A 23,852-nucleotide genomic window follows, 5' to 3' on the forward strand; every position below is an offset into this window, starting at 1 on the left:
TCTTCTTTAAATGCTTCTAACATCTACAGTGGATGAGGTGGAGGGAAAAAGAGGTAGGAGAACCATCCCATCTTCTTGTCTGGGTAGAAACAGTATTACAAAGGCAGACGAGGGTTGCGCTGGCATGTTAATCACCTCCCATTGGCTCTTAAAACATCACACCTTCTTTTTCCTCCCCTTAGTTTGCATCACTCCTCCTCACTAAATACGCAGTATTGGAAGCCAACGGTAGCTGGTTCACCAACTGATAGATTTACTAAAGCAAAGGCAGACAAACAGCTCTTAGTTCGAAACTGAGTGATACAGAAGGAAAAGATACAAATTCTGCTGACAATGGAAAGAATTGCTACGAAGGATTACTTTACAGTCAGGATGGCTGACAGCAATTCTTTGGACTGACTAGATAAGAAGTGGAAACAAGTCTTAAGGTAAGTACAAGAATAATTTCTTTTAAAATTATATGACACTAATTTTACGTCATAAGCAGTGTGTATTTTCATTGTCTTACATAAATACCAGCAGCACTACACCAATACCACTACATATTCCTTGCCTCAATACACTTAAGTTCCCAGTACTATGTGTGTTTAATTACGATAAAAAGACAAGTAGGTTGAAACACCATAGTCTTCATGTAAGCAAATTGACTGCATTGCAACTACTGGAGCTATCAGTTTGTACTCTTCCTATTGCGTACAATAGTTTTCTTCGTTATACAAGATGATATTCTGTAATAATGTTGCATATGGGTTACCAGATATAATTTACAGTGAAAAATCGCATAGAGACCACTGTGACTGAAGCAGGTGCATCCCCAAATGATCTGCCAATTAGTAAAAGACTGTTCAGTTCATCTCTAAATAGGCTCATTAGCTGTCTCTGCTGTCTGTAATCAGTGTCCTATCTACTGCATATCACATTCTGATGAAATACAAATGGCATACAGTCAGAAAAATCTACAACTAGACAATAGTGTTTCGCTTTATCGGCTAATTGCTGTATAACAAAATCTCTTAATTTAACCTCATGATGGTTTGGTTTGAATACCTTGTGCTTTGCATTTAACTGTCATCTGTTAATGGATTGCTTATGCACACACAGCAAGAGTGAGTATTTAAGCAAAAAAATTAATCTTTGTCTAAGCAGTAATGTGGTCCGTGGTGGACAACACAGCACCACAAAGTCAGTCACAGGATTCTTCTGTTTTTTACTGCAAATTTTCTCTTATTTTATTCTTCTTCTCTACTGCCTATTCCCCCTCTCACTCTTGGAAAGGAGCAGTCATCACTGTTGAAACACCAGTAGTTGCTATGGATGGCAAGGTTGTCTCCACAGCAATGACTTAGCCGGGAAGCCCCCCCACTCAGGGCTGTTGGTAGGCCCCTCCCTCATGGCTTTCTGCAGATTTATCGGCTGTCTAATGCACTTTGGTTAGATGGAGGATGGAGATCATGAGCATTAAACTATAAAGCAAACATTTCCAATCCAGGTCCTGGATCCCCATGAAGTACCAAATTGGCCAAAATATAAGACGAATATAACTTCTTTTTTTTTTTCCCCTCAAAATATGTCTGAAAAAGTGGTGTCGTCTTATATTTGGGGTCTAGACAAAAAAGGGAATAGATGGTGCCAAATATGATATTTTGTAACAAGTGTGTTGATTTACCGTAATATAGATTTACTGTAAGATTTCCTGCATGAGCGTGAGGCAAAAAGCGTGCCTGATGCGTGAGAACTGGCATCTCTGGCAATGTGTGTGGTTAGTGCGCGTCCCTGAGTGTCGTGTAAATCATTGGCATCCCTGGTTGTGCCACTGCTAGTATTAAGCTGATAGTAGCTAGATAGTAACATTCATTTTTAAATAGCTGTTTTCAATACGCTTTTTGCCCTCTTCATGTGGGTCTGCTGCATCAAAAACATTCTGCACCCTCAAGGACTGTTGAGCCTGTAATATTCATTATCTACACCCCCCACCACAATAATACATCTGATTTTTGTAATGTTTTGCTGTTATTTGTAATGTTTTGCCGTTAGCAGTGATTGACTGGTGGCCTGACGTCTCGTACAGGGTGTCCCCTGCTTTGTGCCCTGGTCCTCCTGGGGTTAGACTCAAGGCTCACCTTGCTATTGTACTTGACCCTGTTATGGAAGATAGATTGTTATTTATTTACAATTTCTTATCAGAACATGCATCCAGATCACAATACTCAGAACATGGCTGAGCTGCATACAACTGAGTTAATGTTTTGACAATCATTCACTGATTAGTGTTTAATCAGTCATTGCAATTTACCCTTGCGCTGAACCAGTGGACCGATAAATTGTATAATATATAGTATATCATATTTCATAGGAAAATGATGATGATGATGATGATGATGATGATGATGATGATGTTAACAGTAACTGAATTCCATGCTTCTAGCTCATTCCTATTATATCATTCTCTGTGGCTTAATTTTGTAGGGCAAAGGATGACTGGCCAGGGGCCTGTAGAGGAAAAAGTCCTTTCATCTCATCAACTGTCAGTGAAGACACAGTTAAAGGATGAGACAGAGAGACCAGACAGCACCATCAGCCGGTGAGAGTATAATGTATTAAGTATAGTGTCCTCCATAATGTTTGGAACAAAGACATATTTTTGATTGATTTACCACTCTGCTCCACAGTTTAAAAATTCAAATCAAACAAGATGTGATTAAAGTGCACATTCCAGGCTTTAATTTAAAGTTATTTGCGTAGCTTTTGGATTCACCGGGTAGAAGTTACAACAGTTTTTATACATAAACCCCCTCATTTCAGGGCACCATAATGTTTGGGACATTTGGCTTCACAGGTGTTTGTAATTTCTCAGGTGTGTTTCATTGGTTCCTTAGTGCAGGGATAAGATACCTTGGCTTACTTATACCATTTGCCATTATTCGACATGAGTAAAGAAAAATCTCCAAATGGCTGTCCAACAGATCAGAAACAGTCTTCAGGGGGTACAGTAGGTGTGTTTTTGTGAGAGACTACTCTCCACAAAAGACTTCATGAACAGAAATAGAGAGGCTACACTGCAAGATGCAAACTAATAGTTAACCACAAAAACAGGATGGCAAGATTACAGTTTGGGAAAAAGTACTTAAAAGATCCTGCAGAATTTTGAGAAAAGGTCTTATGGACAGACGAGACCAAGATTAACTTGTATCAGAGTGATAGCAAGAGGAAAGCGTGGAGACGAAAAGGAACTGGCAAAGATCCAAAGCATACCAGCCCATTTGGTGGTGGGGGTGCTATGGCTTGGGCAAGTTTGGCTGTCACTGGTACTGGTACAATTATCTTCAATGATGATGTAACTGGTGACGGCAGTGGCACAATGAATTCTGAGGTGTGTAGAAAGATCTTATCTGCTCAAGTTCCACTAAATGCCTCCAAACTCACTGGATGGCGCTTCATCCTGTAATATAATAATCCCAAACATATTGCCAAGGCAACATGGGAGTTCTGTGTCTTCCATATGCTGAAAAGGAAACTTAAAGAGACAGGCCCCCAAAACAAGCAGGAGCTGAAGGTGGCTGCAGTAGAGGCTTGGCAGAGCATCTCCCAGGAATATCTGGTGATGTCTTTGAACCACAGACTTCAAGTACGAAGTACTAAACATGACTGCTTTAATATACACACCATTGCTATGTCCCAAACATTACGGTGTCCTGAAATGGGGGGGGGGGGGGCTATGGATAAAAAGGGTTGTAATTTCAACATGATGTAACATTTCGGCATGAAATGTATGCAAATAACTTTATATTAAAGTCCGGAATGTGTGCTTGGATCACATCTGACGTTTTAAACTGTGCAGCAGAGGGATAAATCAAGGGAAATGTGTCTTTGTCCCAAACATTACGGAGGGCACTGTGCTTGGTATTCTGGGATGCAAATATGCAAAATATGTTGTCTAAAAAGTATCAATGTTCATATTAGCTAATAATGAACCTTAGGTGTGGAACAGGTATGATACAAACAGAGGCATATCTAGAGATTTTGGGCCCCATGAAAGCATACCATACACCCCCCCCCCCCCCCCCCCCTTACAGTGACCCTGGATACAATCATCTTTTACTGTTACCCTGCTGTTGGGACTATATACTCCTATATTATATCCATTAGCTATTAGTACATTAATTAATTTTCTTGTTCTTAGGTTGCATTCAGTGTGCGATGACACATCTTCGGAGCTTCAGCGCATGGCCACCATAGAACCTCAAGGTGGCAGAAGGGCCTTGTCACGGTGAGATAGCCAGTTATATTAGGCTCACTAAACAGGACGCAAAATAAAAACTGAATCTCACGAGGAACTGAAAATACATATATAAACTTTTAAAATTAAAAATGTATACAGTAATCTGTTAACATTTGTGAGGGTTAAGTGTGGATGATCCTCGAATGTGAACATTCATGAATAATACTTGGACCCCCATAACGGTCTGCTAGCCTGAACGAAAACATAAAAAGTCTATTTATTACCAATTTATAAAGACTGCACTGTATACTTTCCATGTCAAATTACTTTCTCATTTTCTATCAGAGCGTTTTTATATAATATACAAACTGTGTCACCTGTAAAAGAAATACTGACTAGAGGGAGAGATATTTTAATGTAATCAGCTTTGGAATATATTTTTTATATATTATCGCAAGAACGCCTGGGTGACAGACAGCTGACACTCACGAGGCTAAAAGAGAATTGAGGTTTGAGCTACGTGTTGCACTCATGTTTTGGAACATGGTACATGTTAGAATTGACAAGAAATGCAGACTGGGGGACAAAGGCTGAGCATCGAGGGCATGTAGCAGACATGGCAGGGACACCACAGAGACAGAGGCCATGCAAAAGCATAGATGCCCCCTCACGTGCCCCAAGTCTGCAGCATGCTGATCACGTGAAGTATACATGTTTGAAAGATGCAGTCTGCATAAGGCATATGTGTATTACAAAGTGCAGCCCCTACCCTAACCAGTTTGATCTGGTTCAGAGGAGGGGGCGCGAACTGTGAATGTACCCCTATAAAGGTTATGTTGACCTGAAAGTCTTTGGAGCATAACCACGAGGGTGGCAGCGAAGTGGTTGTTCCCTTGAGCTCAATCATAAAGCAAAGTCACATACAAAGGCATCCGTCTTAGTGTCATAAATTTCTTCGACACACCCAATCATTGATACTGTTAAGAATCAATAAGCTTCTGTCCAATTAGATAGAAAATATTTAATCTGCCTGTTTTATATAATTGTTTTTATCTTTTTTGAGGGCTGGTTTAGCTAAATAGATTTTTCCCAAGATGTTACAACATTTGGCTATATTGTATTTACCTAATAACCTATATCTTCTGCATATAAATGTGTCATTGGGATCACTGATTAATGGTGATTAATACAAATTAATGATAATAACTTGTAAAATGTATATTACAATGCAAATTTGTCCTGTCACCTGTAGGTGAAAAAGTTTTTTTTTTTTAAATGTAACAAATCCCGAAACATATGTGTCTTACAGATTGGTAAGCCTTGTGGTGATTTTGAGGGAGTGGGCCCACAAGAGCCTGCTGGAGGAAGAACAAAGGCCCGATTCGTTTCTGGAGAGGTTCCGTGGGCCGGAGATAAGGACCGCCCCTAGTCGCAACAGCCAGGCCAATGACACAGACAGCAAATGGAATATTCTGTATGCTGACAGCATCCACTGCTTACAAAATGCTTCCCCTTTCTAGGCATTGAGTCACAACAGAAGTCTAACCATGCTAGCCATTTTTATTGATGCACCATGTTGCTTAGCTATTTCATCTTTAGTTTTTAATGAAGGTGTATCACAATGTACTTGTTTCAGTGGATTGTTGTATATCACAGGAGCAAGATCGTCACATTTGTTGTGGCGCCCGCTGATGATGGATACTACTATTGGCTCTTTGTTATTGCCTCAGCTGTCCTCTACAACTGGGTCCTTCTCGTGGCAAGGTATGGTAATGGGCTGTTCTGTTCATTCTATAACTGCATGCCATGATATTACATTAGAAATGTGATTGTCTTGTTTTATTCATGTTGCATGATTTTTGTGTGTGTATGTGTGTTTGATACACATCCTGAAGGATCCTGTGCTATTCTACAGGCAGAGGAAATACTTTTGACTTTGCATCTTACAGGGCCTGCTTTGATGCCCTTCAGACAGATTGCTATATTCTGTGGCTGGTGCTGGATTACCTTTCAGATGTTGTATACATCCTGGACACCTGTGTTCGATTACGCACAGGTTAGCACATTAGCAAGAATTCTACACAAGCCTTACCTTCCATATACCATATTTCTAATAATTTTGCTAGTGCCATATACTTCATTGTAGGACTGGGCGATATCATATTGGTATTATATTACACATGCACAATAATCACCAGGACTTCAGACGACGGGTGAAACATTTGGCAGTATGTCCCTGTTTTGGTTCCATATGGATGTTTATTTACACTCACAGTTTGTTAAGCAGATTAGTAGTACTGCTAAAATATCAATGAAATGCGTTTTGTGACACCCAAAAGTTAGTAATTGGTATAAACTTGGTGTATGTTTATGTTTATTAAATTTGTTTAATGGAGCAGACCACATAATACTGCTTTGGTACACTATATGCTTTGGTATACGTCAGTGTGATATCTTTTAAAAGAGAAGATATTGTGGATTAACAAGGTAAAAATAAATCGGTGGTGTGGCGGTTTAAAGTCCAAAAGGTTTATTGAATATAAGTGTATGGCAAATTTTTACAGATTACCAATATTCCTAATTAGGTGCACTACTATTCTGCTTACCAAATTGTTTGTGTAAGTAAACGTCCGTGTAGTATCGAAAATCTGGGGTCCGGCCAAATGGTTTGCACGTCATCTGAAGCCCTAGTGATTATTGCACATGTGCGATATTATATCGATATGACATCACCCAGGCCTACTTCACTGTTTTACTGAATTTTGTTAACCTAATAACTATTTCAACAAAAGTGATACTTTCAGCACAACTGAACCTTGTACTGATTCTCCCGCAGGGTTTCTGGAACAGGGCCTGTTGGTGAAAGACCTGTCTAAACTTAGAAAGAGCTACATCCACACACTGCACTTCAAGCTAGATGTGATGTCAATTCTACCAACTGATCTTGCTTACATTGCCACTGGCATCCACACGCCTCAGCTGCGTTTCAATCGACTGCTGCGCTTTCCTCGTATGTTTGAGTTTTTTGACCGCACTGAGACGCGCACTAATTACCCCAATATCTTTCGCATCTGCAATCTGATTCTTTACATCCTTGTCATCATCCACTGGAATGCCTGCATCTACTATGCTATCTCTAAGTCACTGGGTTTTGGCTCAGACAACTGGGTTTATCCTAATCTCACAAACTCAGAAGAATCACTGTCTCTTAGCTATATATTCTGCTTGTATTGGTCCACTGTTACTCTCACTACAATTGGGGACATGCCACCACCAGCCAGGGATGAGGAGTATCTATTTGTGGTCTTCGATTTTTTAGTTGGCGTACTGATCTTTGCCACCATTGTAGGTAACGTGGGTTCCATGATCTCCAACATGAATGCCACACGGGCAGAGTTTCAGGCTCGCATCGATGCCATCAAGCATTACATGCAATTCCGAAAGGTCAGCAAAGATCTGGAGGCACGTGTCATCAAGTGGTTTGATTACCTGTGGACTAACAAGAAAGCCGTGGATGAGGCGGAGGTGCTGAAGAACCTCCCAAACAAGCTGCAGGCAGAAATCGCCATAAATGTGCACTTGGAGACACTGAAAAAAGTGCGCATTTTCCAAGACTGTGAAGCCGGACTACTTGTGGAATTAGTCCTCAAGTTGAGACCACAGGTCTTTAGCCCCGGTGACTACATCTGCCGAAAGGGTGACATTGGAAAAGAGATGTACATCATAAAAGAGGGTCGCTTAGCAGTCGTGTCAGATGACGGGGTGACGCAGTTTGCCCTACTGACTGCCGGCAGCTGTTTTGGGGAGATCAGCATTCTAAACATACAGGGTAGCAAGATGGGCAATCGTCGGACTGCCAACATCCGCAGCATTGGCTACTCTGACCTATTCTGCCTGTCCAAGGATGATCTGATGGAGGCGGTGGCCGAGTACCCTGATGCCAAGAAGATGCTGGAGGACCGCGGTCGAGAAATTCTGTTGAAAGAGGGGCTGTTGGATGAGAATGCTGCAAGGAAGCCAACAGGGGAGGATGTTGAGGAGAAGGTGGAGCTGCTGCAGAATTCCCTGGACTCGCTACAGACACGCTTTGCACAGCTGTTGAATGAGTACACAGCCACGCAGCAGCAACTCAAGCAGCGTATTACTGTGCTGGAACGGCAGCTCTGTAACAAAGGCTCTTGCTTCATTTCAGACAGAGAGGGGGACATTATCCTCAATGACAACGTGACAGATAAAGAACTGGTCAAAGATGAAGTAGCTGAAGGTAATGGAAATGGCCCTTAGATGGCCTCAGTTATACAGAATTCCTTTGTATATGCAGGAAATATTTCTTCAAATTTTGTACATAAATAAACTCAAATGTAAACCTACAAATGGTATGCTTCCTTCACAAACAATACACTGTAACTGTACTTTTCTTCTTCATTTCATGTTACATTGATGAGGAATTTTGAGACAATGCATTTTTAGTAGAATCATTTTATGTTTTTCATCTTAATTTAGTTTTGTCCAAGTTATCAAATAATGAAAATGTATGGATCAGAGGTTTAAGTCTTAATTTCTGATGGGCTGTACTGAAGCAAATTTTTGTTCTTAGATACACTTTTTCACAAAATCTGATTGACAAACACCCCGATCTGCCCAATCTAGGCGGGGTCACATGGTCCTTATTATCCTTCATCACGGAGGTCTATGTGAATCACACTTAGTCTGGCCGCTCACCTAGGACCAATTTGCCTTGAGAGACCCTACCAGGGGCAATTGTCCCCACAACGTAGCTCCAAGGATCACAGAGGCGCACAAACCCCTCCATCATGAAAATTTGCTGTTCATGGAGTGGAGTGATGTACGAAAATACTTCAGTTTTATTTAAGCTGTCCGAAGGACATTTTCCCAGAAGGACTGTGGCTTGTCAACATACTGTTTAGAAATCTCCACTTTAATTTTTTGTTTGCGATAGAAGTGAGGTCTTTGCAGGTCTTTTACTGTGGAGGCCATTTTCATTCAGACAGTGAAAGATGGTGAGACTTGAAACTGTTGCACCTTGAGCGTGGAAATCAGTTTACATCCTTTTAATACTTTCCTTTGGAACCGTTATAAGAAGCTTAAATCTCTTTAGAAATGGCCTTGTGGCCATGCTTAGTTAAGGATCTTCTCTCTAACCTCCTCAGACAACTCTGGTTTCCTTTCTGTTTCTATATTCCGTGTGTTACCCAGTGACACAAGACAGCAGTGAAAACTTTTCTAAATGAGTGATTATATGATTGAAGACACCTGTGAAAAGAGAATAGTCTGCTATATGTATCACCACTGAATTTAAACATTTGAATAATTCTTGTATTGACTCCTGTAATCCTATGGGTAATGGATTGCTATGTGTTTTTTAACAGGAAGTTATTACTGTGATCCATTATGGTTGTCTTCGAAGCTTGCACATAAACAGAATCCTCACAGCGCTTTTGCAGTAGGCTACAATCTACCTAAATACCTCTCTCTCTTAGATGGGCATTTGATCAGGGCTACATTGTTCAGGTGGTGCGTATGGTCCTACACAGATGAATAGTATGATACTGTGGTATGGTTCACAGTGCAGCTTAAAATAAATGGGTACTTTATTATAACAGAACTCCAGCACACAGAAAAATGAACCACAAAGGGTCAAAATAAAGGCAGGTTGGTTACCTGAGGAGAAACAAAGACCACAATAAAAATATTTACAATCACAGAGACACTGGCAGGTAACATACAATGACCAACTAAGGAACAGAGGGAAGGCAGACACATATATACATTGGTAACTAGGACTAGACAAGAAACAGGTGTGGGCCATAGATGATTAACCAAACACTAGGGACTAGGAGTAAGAAACCACAGGTGAGGGTCATAATCACTAAAAACTTAGGACTCAAACACTACAAATGGGGCAGCCAGTGACACCTGCTGGCCAAACAGGGCAATGACAAACAAGGCAGGGCATACATTGATCCTGACAAATAGTGATAATTTATTAATCCCTGTGTGGAATTTCTCTTCTTCCCTTCCCAGTTTTGCTCTCTGTGACGCACAGACACATATACAGATGAGAACAAGCCTGGGGGGTCCATCCATCTGACTGTCAGTTGCATCTTTATGGAGCTATAGTAAATGAAGAAGAACATCTATAAAAATCATAATGAGATGAATAATACAGATGCTTTTTATTATTTATTTGTTAATATTTATTCACTTTTGTAGTTCTTTTATTTCTATAATAAAGGTTTCAAACTTTGAAATTAAGTTTTTAGTCAGTCTAAGCATAAGTAACGTTGAAGTAAAAAAAAAAGCTAGCGGATGTGAAATACTGATGTTGTGTAAAACTTGTAAAACTGTTGATCAACTTTACGTCATACTTCTTCACAGTTTTCCTTCTTCATTATTTTTGTGCACATTTTATTTAAAAACAGGAAACCTCATAAGAGAATTATTTACCTCCTTCATTTTTTAGTTGAAGTTTAATAATAATATTGGCTGAAATTGTAATAATAATTAATAATACTAATATTGGCTGAAATTGTTCCAGAAATGAGTAATTATATATCTAGTGTGTTGAATCATCTGCTTCCTTTTTCATCTGTATTCAGATGATTCACTTCATTATCTGTATCGTTTCTGTACCAATAAATTTGTATAAAGTTATATAACTGAGGTATAAGCTGTATAACTGCATTGCAATGGAATTTATAACACAGAAATATATTGTTTGCTATTGCCAAAGAAAAGGGACATATATGAAACAGATATATGGTTATTTTCCTCAGTCGGTATAATTTGGCATGAACTAAAGGAGGGACGTTATATCTTAAGTGTTCTGCTTTTGCAAAATCGTTCTGTCTCATATTTACAGTGTTACCCTTGTTGTTCATATAAGCATACACTGTACATGTATGGATATGTTGGCTGACACATCGTGACAATAAAAAAACACGGTAACCCTTTCTATGAATGCCATGCCTATAAGAATCTATGGACACATTCATAACACATTATAATGCATTCATAAAGCATTATAAATATGGCTATAAGTATTTATAAAAAGGCATAACACATTATAGCCATGTTTATTATGAATGCTTTATGGAACTTTTTTCTATAATGTAGCATAGATACTTTCATGATGCAGTACAAAGCATCCTTAATTCTTATACCAACCATTATAATGCATTATTAAGGTATCTACAGTATAATGCTTTATAGATGAGAGCTTCACTGGAGCTTATGAACTATTATAATCAACTATAATGCCTTACCACTGCCAATAGAAAATGCTGTAATGCTTTATTAATTCTTATACCATCCATTATTATGCATTATAAAGGTACAGTATCTACAGTATAGTGCATTATAGATGACAGCATCAAGTAAAGCGTTACCAAAACCACCTCTAAAAGAATTTTGTCTGAAGTCTTTTAATTATACTGATTAGAATGTGGTTGTGTATTTAGTTCATTACCCATTATCACCAAAATGTAGTCCCCTTAAATTCTATGGGCTGCTCCAGTCCGGATAGCAGGCAGGGTCATTAGGGGAAATAACTGAATATTTTTAGGCTAATGATGGATAATGCATGAATGTCTACTTATGTCAGATCATGGCAATACGCAGCTGGGCAGAAAAGAACATTTGACCAAACCCCAAATTGCAAAATATTATACTATTAATGGTCTGACAACAATTATTGGTCAGATAATTAGCAATACCTAAAAATGGCACACCCTAGACCTGTGTCACTGTTTGCTCATCACTGATCGCTGATGCAGTGAACTGCTGGGGGAAAAACTGGAAATGGGGACATTCACTTATGCAGGCTTCTTGTGCGCAAAAGTCTATGTGCTGTTGAGAACATTAAAATGTTTTGCAATTCGGGGTTTGGCCCATGTGTAGCTTTTTTGTGTATATTTTTTAAGTTTTTCATTTGAGTTTGATATCTTTTCATCGCCTTCCTTTGCATTCTGCGGAAAGAGGAAGTTGCCCTGGAACTTCCTTTGCAGAGCACTGCCATGTGTTTGAATGTTTGTAATTGTTATTGGTCCATAACTGAATGGCAAACGTACACATATTTATATACAAAAACTCACTGATCTATGGGTGAGCTAGTAATTTACCAGGGAACTCATGAGACTCAAACATAGCAAAATAATTTTAGAAAAACAATATTGAACTCTCAAACAAGTGAACATTTAAAGTAAATTCCTTGTTCACACACAAAAACACTCACTTATGGTAATAAAATTTTGGTGTAGTATAATACAAAATTTTAATTTAAGATGTCCAACAGTTTTGTATTATTTATAAATTTGCATATGTGTTTAAGTGGCCCTGACTGGAAAGGCTTGAGTTACTGTGACCGTGGAAATGACTTCACCTGTTTCTTGTACTTAGGTAACAATTTACAATTTGCCTTTGGCTGCTGACAAACAGCAGTTGCATACTTGAATGTTGCAACAATACTTCCATGTTAGCCTTAGGCCCCATAGTGGGCAGTGAATGTGGAGAGGGGGGAGCAGATCCAGGGTGACAGCAAAGACTCTACGAGTACCTTGATGTTGCATTATCCAGTTGAGATGAGACAGCTGTTGATTGGCTTGCAGAGTCAACAGGCAATCGAGGACGTTGAGCAGTGGCGAGCCCTCCATGCTGCCTGCAGTGACAGGCTGCTTTACAAAGGTCTGCCTTCGACTTTTTCCGGGAGGAATGCCAAAAAGAACTCTCTTTGCATCATCTTAGTATTGTTCCACTAGCGCTAAATTTAGCACCTTTCATGCTTTACCTCATTTAACTCTGTTATACATGTTAATGTTATTTCTTCCTTGAAGGGAAACAGCTGTATTCGGGTTCATTTTTTAAATGCTGCCGGGCAACAAAAAAGTCACCTCTGGGATTAATAAAATTCAGGTAGATGACTCTGGCCTGGGGAGAAGCAGTACAGAGGGGGCAGGTTTCGAGATGCAATGAGGAGGAAGAAAAATACCAGATTTCTATTAACGGGGTTAGAACAGGGACTAGGCATTAGGGTTGCTGAGCATTTTGTCCACAAACAATTGGTAATAAGGTTGAAGTGAACTGAGCGCGTGGTCCCTTCTCCTGATTTCACCCTGTCTGAGACAATCTATGCTATCTGCTCTTCTTGTGATATGCTTTCCATAAAATACATTCTTGCTAATCCTTCAAAGCTTAAAGGAAAGTGTAAACAGATGTGAGCATTGCAGAAAATTGTCTTTGAAGTGGATGTTTAGTGGTGTGGAAGCACTGGACATTCATCATTTAGGAATATTTGTTTGAATACGGAGCTAAATGATTTATTAATGACCACCCTCTTCTCCTCTTCTTATTTAATTGTAATAAATGGCTGCATGGGCTGATGCGGTCATGCATTTTGTAATATCTTCCACTTTATCCTGTACTGGTGAGAGAATTAAAGGAAGTACACACAATTGCAGTACACTAGTATTCTAAGAGGAAATAAAAAATGGTTTGGGAAAGCCTTTCCGTAAGAGTGGCAACTGTTACAGCTGCAAAGGGGGACCAACTCCGTACTGATGTCTATGAATTTAGCATGTGATGTCATAAAAGTTCCTGTGGGTGTTAGGGTCAAGTGTCCCAATACTATTTTCCATATAGTGTATTTCTGTATGTAATTATTCTGTGTGTTATTAGTCGTATCTGGCATAGATCCCTGTGTCACAGACTATGGCGTAAGTTTTCTAAAAATTGAAGTCATTCTGACAGATATTGCAAATCCTGAACATGGAGGCCACTGGTTCACTACGAGCAGTAAGTCTCTTCAGGACACTGCTGCAGCTTTGCACTTTCATAACCAGCTCTAGTAATAAAAGAGTTAATTAATATAATCAATGTGATGGTTTTTTTGTAACCACTGCCATATATATATATATATTTTTTAGAGTACACAGAGATAGATCACGCAGGTAGTCATTGTATCAAGCTGATATTTATTGATTTTTGTTATTTTCTTCTTACTATAGTGCAGGATTGTTCTTAAAAAGATTATGCAAGCAGAAAACACACAGCACAAGTATTATGATCAGTAATCATAGATTAGTAGAATGAGATTGTCACAAGGTTATAAAATTTGGGGGCTACAACATTATGTAAATGTTTAATAGAAATTTGCAGTGTTGTAAGTCAACAGTTTGCATCATATCGGCTCATCCTCTTCTTTTACTTGGCCCAGTGTATGTATGGTGCCCGGTGCTGGATGGCTCAGCTTAGGCTCCATCTCCACGGTGAGTTCTGGAACATCTGGCATAAAGGTGGGGTTCACCTGGCCCACCATATGCTTCTTCTGCACCTCCGCAAAGATCTGCAGCACCTTTGAGATTCCAAGGAGGGTTAGGTCTGGTCACCATGCGTGTGGGTTATACGCTTGTTATAAAGATACTGTAACGTTTAGGTTATATGGTTATTTAACTCAAAACAGCAACAATACCTGTGACTTTGGAATGACGCCCACTCTGAAGAAACCAATTTTCCCACTTTCGATTTTGGTGCAGTCTACCACTGTGGAAGCAATGTTCTCCGGAGAAGGTCCATCACACAGTACTCCATCTACCTGTTGAAAACACACTGAAAAATGCAATCTTCACAGGACACACAGGAGCACAAACAAACAAACTGCATAAAGGCAGTGCACATGCAGTGTGTCCTTACTTTGTTCCCCAACTTCGCATAAACCTGATTGTGATGTGTCGTATCCGCCTCTCCAGTTGGATTTGCAGACATTGTAGCAATCGGCCCCACCTGCAAATTGAATCCAAAGTGTTTTGACAAGGTTATGAAAAACCGAAGAAATGCACTTGATTAGACACTTTTCCACCAAAGTTCAGGGACCTAGTTCCCAGAATTCCTGGGCCGAGAACTTTTGCAGTTCCTGGCCATTTACGTGCCACTTTCACATGTAATCCCTTAGGAAATACACCCACACCTCAAAATGGAGGATGAACAAGATGTTTTTTTAGTTGTTAGTTATTGGGAGGATCGACTGCATGGTCCAGAATACAGGAAAAATCCCATCCCGTAGTCAAAATGGGACACAATATTCTACTTTTATTTGTACAGCCTGCAACATGTTTATAATTGATTATTAAATCTGGCCAGCAAATTGATCTTTTGTTTTCCACAGAATAAAAAAAATGATGTTACGTTATCCCACTAATTGTGTAAAGTGCTGGCAGGTTTCACCACTGGCACTGGTGATATTAGACAGAAATATACTGGTTATTGATCAAATTTTTCAATGCAGAAATATGGAGATTCAAGCAAAAAAGGTATTAATTAATGCACTGAATGTAACTGAGATACCAAAATAATTCCATCTGCTTGATTCTTGCTCCATTACTTCATTATTTCCCTGCACTTCAGCATAAATTCCAAGTTAGTGTTGGTGCTTGTGGGCAACCAATTTAGAAAGTTTATTGTTAAAATCCCCTCCCAGTAGTTCCTGTTCAGGCTTAAAGTACATACTCCAGGGCAGGGACTTAAAAATCTTCAGCGACTCCCTCTGAGGAACTACAATTGAACTGAGTTCCTGCAGAGGGAACTTGACTGAAGTTCCTAGTTCCTGAAAAATGTTCATGAGGTGGGAAAGTGCCTATTAAGTGTAATTGTTGGGCCTTTAGTTCAGAAACTTTGACATGGCACATTACACGTTGGCCAGCCCTACCAGATCCATGAGATGTGTGGCAACGGTACAGTCTGGATTTCGGATAGCAATGCTCTGTGGAGTCCCAATGTACTTCTGAGATTCTCCCAGACCTAAGAAATCCATCCAGGGACCTATAGACACAGAATCCAAACAGTAACAATGACAAGAAATCTTCTTTAATTTCATTTTCAAAGGCTTAATGTTATTACAATAATTACTTATCTTGCTACCTTCAGGATTTATTCTGCAAAATCTAGTACAGTGAATATCATTGAAGTGATACCTTGAAATCAGAGTTTACTTAACTTGTGCCCAATAATGTAAGTCTCACCAACCTCGAGGGATGACAATGCTAATGGAGGAAGGCCAGGCAGCCTCCATGAAGTCCCAGAGCACTGGGTTGATGAGGTGTTTTGCTGGCTCAAGCTGCTTTATACTGGAGATCCACAGAGACATCGGACGATCCTGGGCATGCACCTTGATTCTGCAAAGATTGGTGTATCCATGAACCAAAACATACTGAAATCTGCGCGGACTGACCTGCTAAAGATAATCATTAGCTGGAGCCGTTTTACTTTGCAGTGGCCAGACAAGAGGACTTACTTGTAAGCCTTCTCCACTGCATCAGGGCGATTGCAAGTTGCCACAAGCACATAAACTGTGTCCGTAGGCATCCCGCACGTGCCACCATTTTTTAAAATATCTGCAAATGGAAACACAAATCGTTATACAAAAGGAATTTTTTAATGGATTGACAATCTTATCATTATCATTATTGTTATTATTATTTTGTTACCTGCTATCTTCTGCACAGATGTGGCCTTTCTTGCTGGTACATGTGGACAACTGTCCCTGTCACCCTCAAAGCCACTTAGCTTGATAAACGGACCACCCAGTGGCATCTGCGGCTTCTGAAAGTTGCTGTTGAACAGGTGTGCTACAAAGCAGTAAAAGCTGACCGTGCCAAAGATAAGAGCGACCGCAGTGTCATAGCCATGCGGCAAGGCATTCACTGCATCTAGCAGGAAGCTGATCAGAATAAGCTGGAAAGTGAAAGCGAACGCAAACCAGGCTTTGCTGAGGAATAGGGTACCAAGTGTCACGAAGCAGTTAAATACCATAAAGCAGATGATGCCAGTGGCCACGTTAAAGCCACGTTCTTTGCCGTAGAGACCAGCGTAGCGTATCATCCCCCACACTGTCCACAAGATCCCGTACAGGATGAATGCAGTGCTCTCCAGTGTCTTCCCCCGAGCAAACGCCACTGAGCCACAAAGAAGCTGCAGGAAACCACCACATATGACAACCCAGGGGAGGATCATCACGTGTAGTGGTCCTTGTTGACCCACAGTTGCCATTATAGCGAAGGCTGAAAGTGCACTGCAGGCATAGGCCAGGACTTCTGCATCAGCATACTTGGAGTAGCCCAGACTTGGGGCGTGCTGATCCTTGTCTTGGGCCCGCAGGACAAAATGATTACTACTCTTCAGAAGAGTCTTCAGTAGGCCCTGGCCCGTGGGCAGCCCCCATGGGGAGACCATATTGTGCAGGTTTACCAAGAGCATTACGGCAGACGCAATAAAGATGGCGGCCTGCACGCCTTGCGGACCGCCCTGGAAAAAGCCCCTTGGCGAAGCGGCAACAGAGATACAGTAAACCATATAAAAGAGCTGGTACATACCATCCATAAGACTCTTCTGAATGCTAAATATGGCTAAGGTGAGAAATAACAGAGAGAACACTATAGGGAGGGGTGCTGGAAAGGACAACACGTAACCGAAGCTGTTTAATAGGATACTGTAGCCCTCTGCAAACTTCAGGATCGCAGCAAAACCATAAAATGTAGCTGCTAAGGTGTCCATGGCCCGGAAGGACAGGATGCTCACGCCCAGCTGGAAGACACCTGCTGTCCATAACCATGACACCAGGCTTTTGGAAAGCTCCGGCACCACGCCCAGAAGCGGGCAGGCCAGCACACTGGCCGAAAGCAGGTTCATCACAAGTCCAATTAGCACGGCGTCATTTCGCTCCTGAACCTGGGCTGACGTTAGCTTGCTCTTCTTCTGGAGCTGTGTACCAGGAGGTTGTATCTTGCCCTTGGTGATATATGACAGAAGCCGCCCGCTGCCAAAGTAGGCCCCGACACAACACACCAGAAGATAGTTTGCGGCTGTGGCCTGCAGGCCGAAGTGAGCGTCGAACAATGAAGCAATCTGGTGGGCAGATGCTAGGCTGATAGCAAAAGCAATTATGGAAAGAACCACCTCTTTTTGTAGGATTCCCACCACCCCTAAAATGAGCAGCGCTAGACTAAAGGCTGCCAACCCAGGCACCAGGGCTGTCCTGAACCCAAGAGCGTCTTTCACCACTCCTGCTCCAACCAAAATGTGCAAAAACCCTAAACCAAACCACAGTGCCGAAACAGTCAGGCAGAGAGCGGCGGAAAGTGGGGTGTGAGATAGGCTGCGTCGCACTCCTGAAAAACAGAGGAGAACAGAGATGGAGAAGAGTTAGTTCACTGGTAAACGACAGATTAAGCTGACAGACTATTTTGTAGAGTGGGATTTAGAATCGTACGGTTAACACTGTACTTGAGGGGGCAGAAATAATATAGTATTATGGTATTACTTATGTATTAATTAATCACAAACTAAATGTTAGTTACATACTGATGTCATATTTGTTCATCATTAATGAATCGTGATGCATCTTTTATCTCAATAGCAACTACATTTGTTCATGACTTATACTTTGGTAACTGAATTACTACTAAGTATTTGTGCCCCGTCAAGTAAAGTGTTACCCTCAATGTATATATACATCAGCCTTAAAAAAAAATCATGGTCATTTCCTGGTATAGGCCAGTAAAATTGGCCACACCTCTCCCCCACCCCCCACCCCCCCTCACACACTCTGTGCTTGTATTTTCTTCCTGTGTTGCATGTGTTTTCTCCTACAGTTTAAACGTGTCAGAGACATATGATATATCGATTAACATCGGTATTGGCCAATGTTCGTTACAAATCAAGATATCAGAATTGGTCTGATGCGTCAATCTAGGTCAATCCTGCTGGCCAATATTTAGTCTTCAGTCCATATTAAAAGTTACCATCGACAGAGGTAAAGATAAAAATACTAAAATAATAGAATGATTCCATTGAACAATCACCCATTTTGACGGCCCCTTCACTACTAAAGCTTAATCTCAAAGTTCCAGCCCACAGGCCAGATCTAGCCTGTGATACGGATTGATACGGCTTGTAACATGTTTTTAATTCATTATTAAATTCATTGATCAATCTTTTGTTTTCCACAGAGAATAAAAAATGGCATAATTCTGCTAATCAGCACCGGCAAATGTTGCCACTGAAACCCTCACCCAAAAAGCAAGCTTCACGAGTTTCACACTGGCGCATCACTGGCAGACGTGCAGTTAGGGGAACTGACATCTTTACACTGCATGTACTCTGTGATGGACACTGACAGACGTGCAGTTAGGGGAACTGGCATCTTTACACTGCATGTACTCTGTGATGGACACTGACAGACGTGCAGTTAGGGGAACTGGCATCTTTACACTGCATGTACTCTGTGATGGACACTGACAGACGTGCAGTTAGGGGAACTGGCATCTTTACACTGCATGTACTCTGTGATGGACACTGACAGACGTGCAGTTAGGGGAACTGGCATCTTTACACTGCATGTACTCTGTGATGGACACTGACAGACGTGCAGTTAGGGGAACTGGCATCTTTACACTGCATGTACTCTGTGATGGACACTGACAGACGTGCAGTTAGGGGAACTGGCATCTTTACACTGCATGTACTCTGTGATGGACTGGCATCCAGGCTACATCCATACTTTGTTCACTCTTTTACCTAAGAGCCCCCCCCCATTGCATTATGGGTAGATCTCCTGTTGTACAGTAACTACAGAAAAGCTTTTTAGGCGTGTAAAGTCTTTAGTTCATTTCTTGACTGCGTGTATAATTTTTCTCATTTTATTATTCAGCCTGGCTTTACATGGTAATATGCTACTTTCAAACACAGAATAGAACATGTTGTCATTTGCAAGCCAATATTTCTTAGTTCTGAAACTAAACCACAAGTTCTGCTTGTGGTTTATACCAGCTTTTCAGATGTCTCACTCAAAGAATAGGCTGTATAAAGTACATGAGGGAATTCTTCTTTATAAAATGAATAGTATATACATGGCTCCAATGACATTTATATTAAACAAAACATTGGCCATTGTATATAACCAAGGATATTGTTTTAGGACTCTATGTGTTAGAAAAACAGATGTTAGGCTGACACCATGTCTTATGTAAGGCAGACAGCATGTTTCATAATACAGCTAGTATACATTTTACAGACTTACAAAGCTGCAATTTCCTAATACATTTGTACACAATCCTCTGATACATTCATACATTTCAGGTCTGATATAAGCTGGATGTGTGAGAAAGTGTATCTAATTGTTAATATCCTTCCACATGTCCTACAGCACTTGCCCAGTACAGGCTTACAGAATGTCTGGATACTATCCCAAGATGCAAATCAGCCAAGGCAGGGAACACCCTGGACAGAATACCATTTCACCGTAGGACACAAACTCACAGTTGCACACAAAGAACAATTTAGAGGCAACAATTCACCTAACAACATGTTTTTGGAATTCAGAAGAAACCCAGAGTTACCTGGAGGAAAACCCACACAGATAAAGGAAAGAAAAGCGAACTTTACACACGCAGAGCCAGCGGCGAAAGTCAAAGCCACGACCCTGGAAGTAAGAGGCTTCCGTGCAGAGCGGCCGCCTCCAGTTAGCGGACTTGCTAAACGCGCTGTTACCTAACCAGTGAAATCCTCCTCCTTAACAGTTAATGTTGCATCGCCCAGTTCCTCAGTTATTAGTTAGAATGTTGTACCTGTGTAAGCCAATAAGGAAGCGATGATAAGAAGCAGTACTCCAAGGGCTGTGTCAGGAATGAGCTCTTTTCCAGGTGCGTCAGCATAGCCGTTTACCATAAGCAGCAATGAACCTAAAATGTACAAACAAAAGTCTCACTACTCATATTTTTTCCCTTTTATGTTTAAATAATAATAATAATAATAAAATATAAAACTCATTAAACTTTTACTGGTGGAGTCTTGGAGAATATTAGTATGTTTTATTCAACCATCCATCCATTTTCTCTACCAATTTGTCCTATTCATTAGGCTACTGAATATTATTATAGAATATTGCTTTTACATTCTGCTTCAGTTACGATGAAACATCATTTTTGTATTTATAGTGCAGTGCAAATGTATTTACATCCTTCATGCAATGGTTCATTTACAAAACAACAATATGATTCTATACATTTTCAATATAAGTAAGCCTATATATTGTTTCAAACTGTCTTAAAAATGCTTAAACAGTAACAAAGTTTAATTTTATTAAGTTATGAATGTTGGATAATAAATTTAGAACTACATCTGTACAAATATAAATATGAATGTTGCTACATTTTAGAAACTACAACTACTCAGATGAAGACAGAGTAATTTCATTGCATTCTCCCATATTATTTTGCAGTATATGATTCTATCTAACCACAACTGCAAGTTATAATATTTAAAGGAATCCACACCCTTATCCAAATAGAATTTATTGATCACTTAATTAATTTCCGTAACTTTAGCTCCCCGGAAACCTGATTAGGATAAACTGTTGTTAGACGGCTGAATGTAACGGTACACAGTCTCTATGACACACCTGCAATTACTTTTTATGACTTTACATTTACTTATCTGTAGCCAAAACTATGTATAGTCAGGGTACGTGCATTAAACGGAATACATTCCACTTAGCTAAACATCATTTTCCCAACAGTTATAAACTATTCTATCTACCGGATTAAAACATATTTTAAATGAACACATTTCGATGTATTTATACTAATTTACTTACAACTATTCGACACAATACTTTATTCCCTCCTCTTTACAAGATGTGAGTTTATCAGTCTAATCCAAATGGAGTAATACATTACTGTATAAGCTACATCATGTTTCATACATTCATCAGAACGCATTAACAAGCAGGTAAGCAGATGATGTATATAACAAGGCTGTATATATCCTACCTCCGGAGATGGTTAAAATGCCAACAGAGAAATGTAAAGACTCGATCTGAACACGAGGCTCTGCCATTGTCGCTCACAGACAGACATGGATATGAAACGCAGCCAAGTCGATGTCTCGCTCTATAGATGCTTGTATCGCACATCATCTTTCCGTTTTAAACCTCCCTGACCCCCTCCCCCCCCATAAAGACACGCAAGCGTTAGGGAAGGACATGAGTTCCTTATACTGAAACATCCAGCAGTTTATTATTGCGTGCCGAATGGGTTAGTCTAAAACTTAGTCTAATAAACTGTATTATTAGTTTAAAGTAAAAACTTATCTATACGAATAAATATTTAGGCCTAACACTATAATAAAATTATGGCATGCACGCACAATATTTTACGGTTCTATTTTACTGGATTCTTTCGAGAAAATTAAGACATACCAAAGTTCGAGATATGTTACAGCAATCTAAAGCACTTCCTGCACCGTTTTCTGATAAGCCGTCTCATACGGGCTCACTTGCTCCATAGAGTCGTTCTAAAACGCCTTAATTATAGCTGTACCTTCAACAACTTTAAAGTACCAAATTCACGTAAAACGTTTTTCGATAAACCTCTCAGGATATTTAAAGGACAATTCCACCAAATTTCAGGTTTGTTTTTTTTATTACAGATAATGATTGATCACTATGAATAAATAAAATTGTCTAAATATTGCAGGATTCTGCCAAGTCACTGGATGTCAACTCATCTTCCCATCACTGCTTCTTTCGTAAAACGTCAGATTATGTTCATTGTATGGGTGACAACCTGGAACAGTATAAATACTGAGACAGATCTCTCCAAAATTGGCAGCAAAGGGGAGGGTGAAAGCAGATGACTTTTGACCTTGTGAATGTGAGAAGTTAAAAATAGCCTATTTGATGGAGCTTGTTACTGCTTCACAAAAAAATATGGATGAGGAAGGACATGGGAGCTGTAGAAGGCAATTAGTTTTGTGAACACAACTCAAAATGTTTTTTATGGATCTTTTTGCAGACTTTTTACATACATTATATGGGTGACAAACCTGAAAGTAATATAATTTTGAGACAGATACCCCCAGAAATTGAAGCAATGCTGCATAGTGATAGCAAAAAGGAGGTGTTTCAGGCCTTTGATCCCATTAACGCAATAGGCCTAACTAATAAGGGGTGTTTCAGGCCTTTGATCCAATTAACGCAATAGGCCTAACTCAAAAGGGGTGTTTCAGGCCTTTGATCCCATTAACGCAATAGGCCTAACTCAAAAGGTATATTACAAATCTTTTTCAACCTTTGCACACATGTTGTTTAGGTGAATATCTGGATCTGATCAAATTTTGAGACAAATTGCTGAAGCAGCAGTGTTTAGTAACAGCAGAGAGGTGGTTGAATTGATGAGGCTTAACTTTGAGAACAGGACAACTCTATATGTAATTGTTACTCTGTTTGATCTTTGTTGGATTATATTACTATTTCATAAAAGCATTATATGGATGAAAATCTACACCTGAAAATCTTGACCATGACAGACCCAAAATCAACCCAAAATTGGAGCCGCACAACAGACAGCAAAAGAGGGTAAAGATGGAGGCTATAAACACAACCATCTGTCATCTCAACGTATTCTGTGGAACTAATTGCAAACTTCCCAGGAACATCATAAAGGTCATTGATTCCGAAAGTGTGGGAAAGTGGGACGAGTATGGCTTAGATAGCCAGAACAAATGACAGATCTGTCCAGGGAATACAATGCTGTCATTTCCAATGGCACCAAATCAAGTTTAGCTT

General features: G+C 40.0%; 2 protein-coding genes across 2 annotated transcripts; one reads left to right on the plus strand and one right to left on the minus strand.

The window, feature by feature from the left end:
- The first annotated feature begins 91 nt into the window (after positions 1-91).
- LOC111855342 (cyclic nucleotide-gated cation channel-like) lies at positions 92-8,514 on the plus strand. Its single transcript, XM_023834269.2, has 7 exons — positions 92-428; positions 2,467-2,581; positions 4,181-4,267; positions 5,529-5,693; positions 5,876-5,983; positions 6,169-6,275; positions 7,056-8,514. Exons 2-7 carry the CDS (start codon positions 2,475-2,477, stop codon positions 8,501-8,503), a joined length of 2,022 nt encoding a protein of 673 aa, XP_023690037.1. The 5' UTR covers positions 92-428; positions 2,467-2,474; the 3' UTR covers positions 8,504-8,514.
- A 5,674-nt stretch (positions 8,515-14,188) lies between these two features.
- LOC111855215 (uncharacterized) lies at positions 14,189-22,208 on the minus strand. The gene is made up of 9 exons (XM_023834019.2): positions 22,057-22,208; positions 20,854-20,967; positions 16,717-18,396; positions 16,524-16,623; positions 16,256-16,404; positions 15,939-16,051; positions 14,927-15,016; positions 14,706-14,828; positions 14,189-14,588 (listed from the first exon to the last, which is right to left on the minus strand). Exons 1-9 carry the CDS (start codon positions 22,121-22,123, stop codon positions 14,415-14,417), a joined length of 2,610 nt encoding a protein of 869 aa, XP_023689787.1. The 5' UTR covers positions 22,124-22,208; the 3' UTR covers positions 14,189-14,414.
- Positions 22,209-23,852: the final 1,644 nt, after the last annotated feature.

The sequence above is a fragment of the Paramormyrops kingsleyae genome, chromosome 18 (genome assembly GCF_048594095.1).
Source record: "Paramormyrops kingsleyae isolate MSU_618 chromosome 18, PKINGS_0.4, whole genome shotgun sequence".
Classification (NCBI taxonomy): domain Eukaryota; kingdom Metazoa; phylum Chordata; class Actinopteri; order Osteoglossiformes; family Mormyridae; genus Paramormyrops; species Paramormyrops kingsleyae.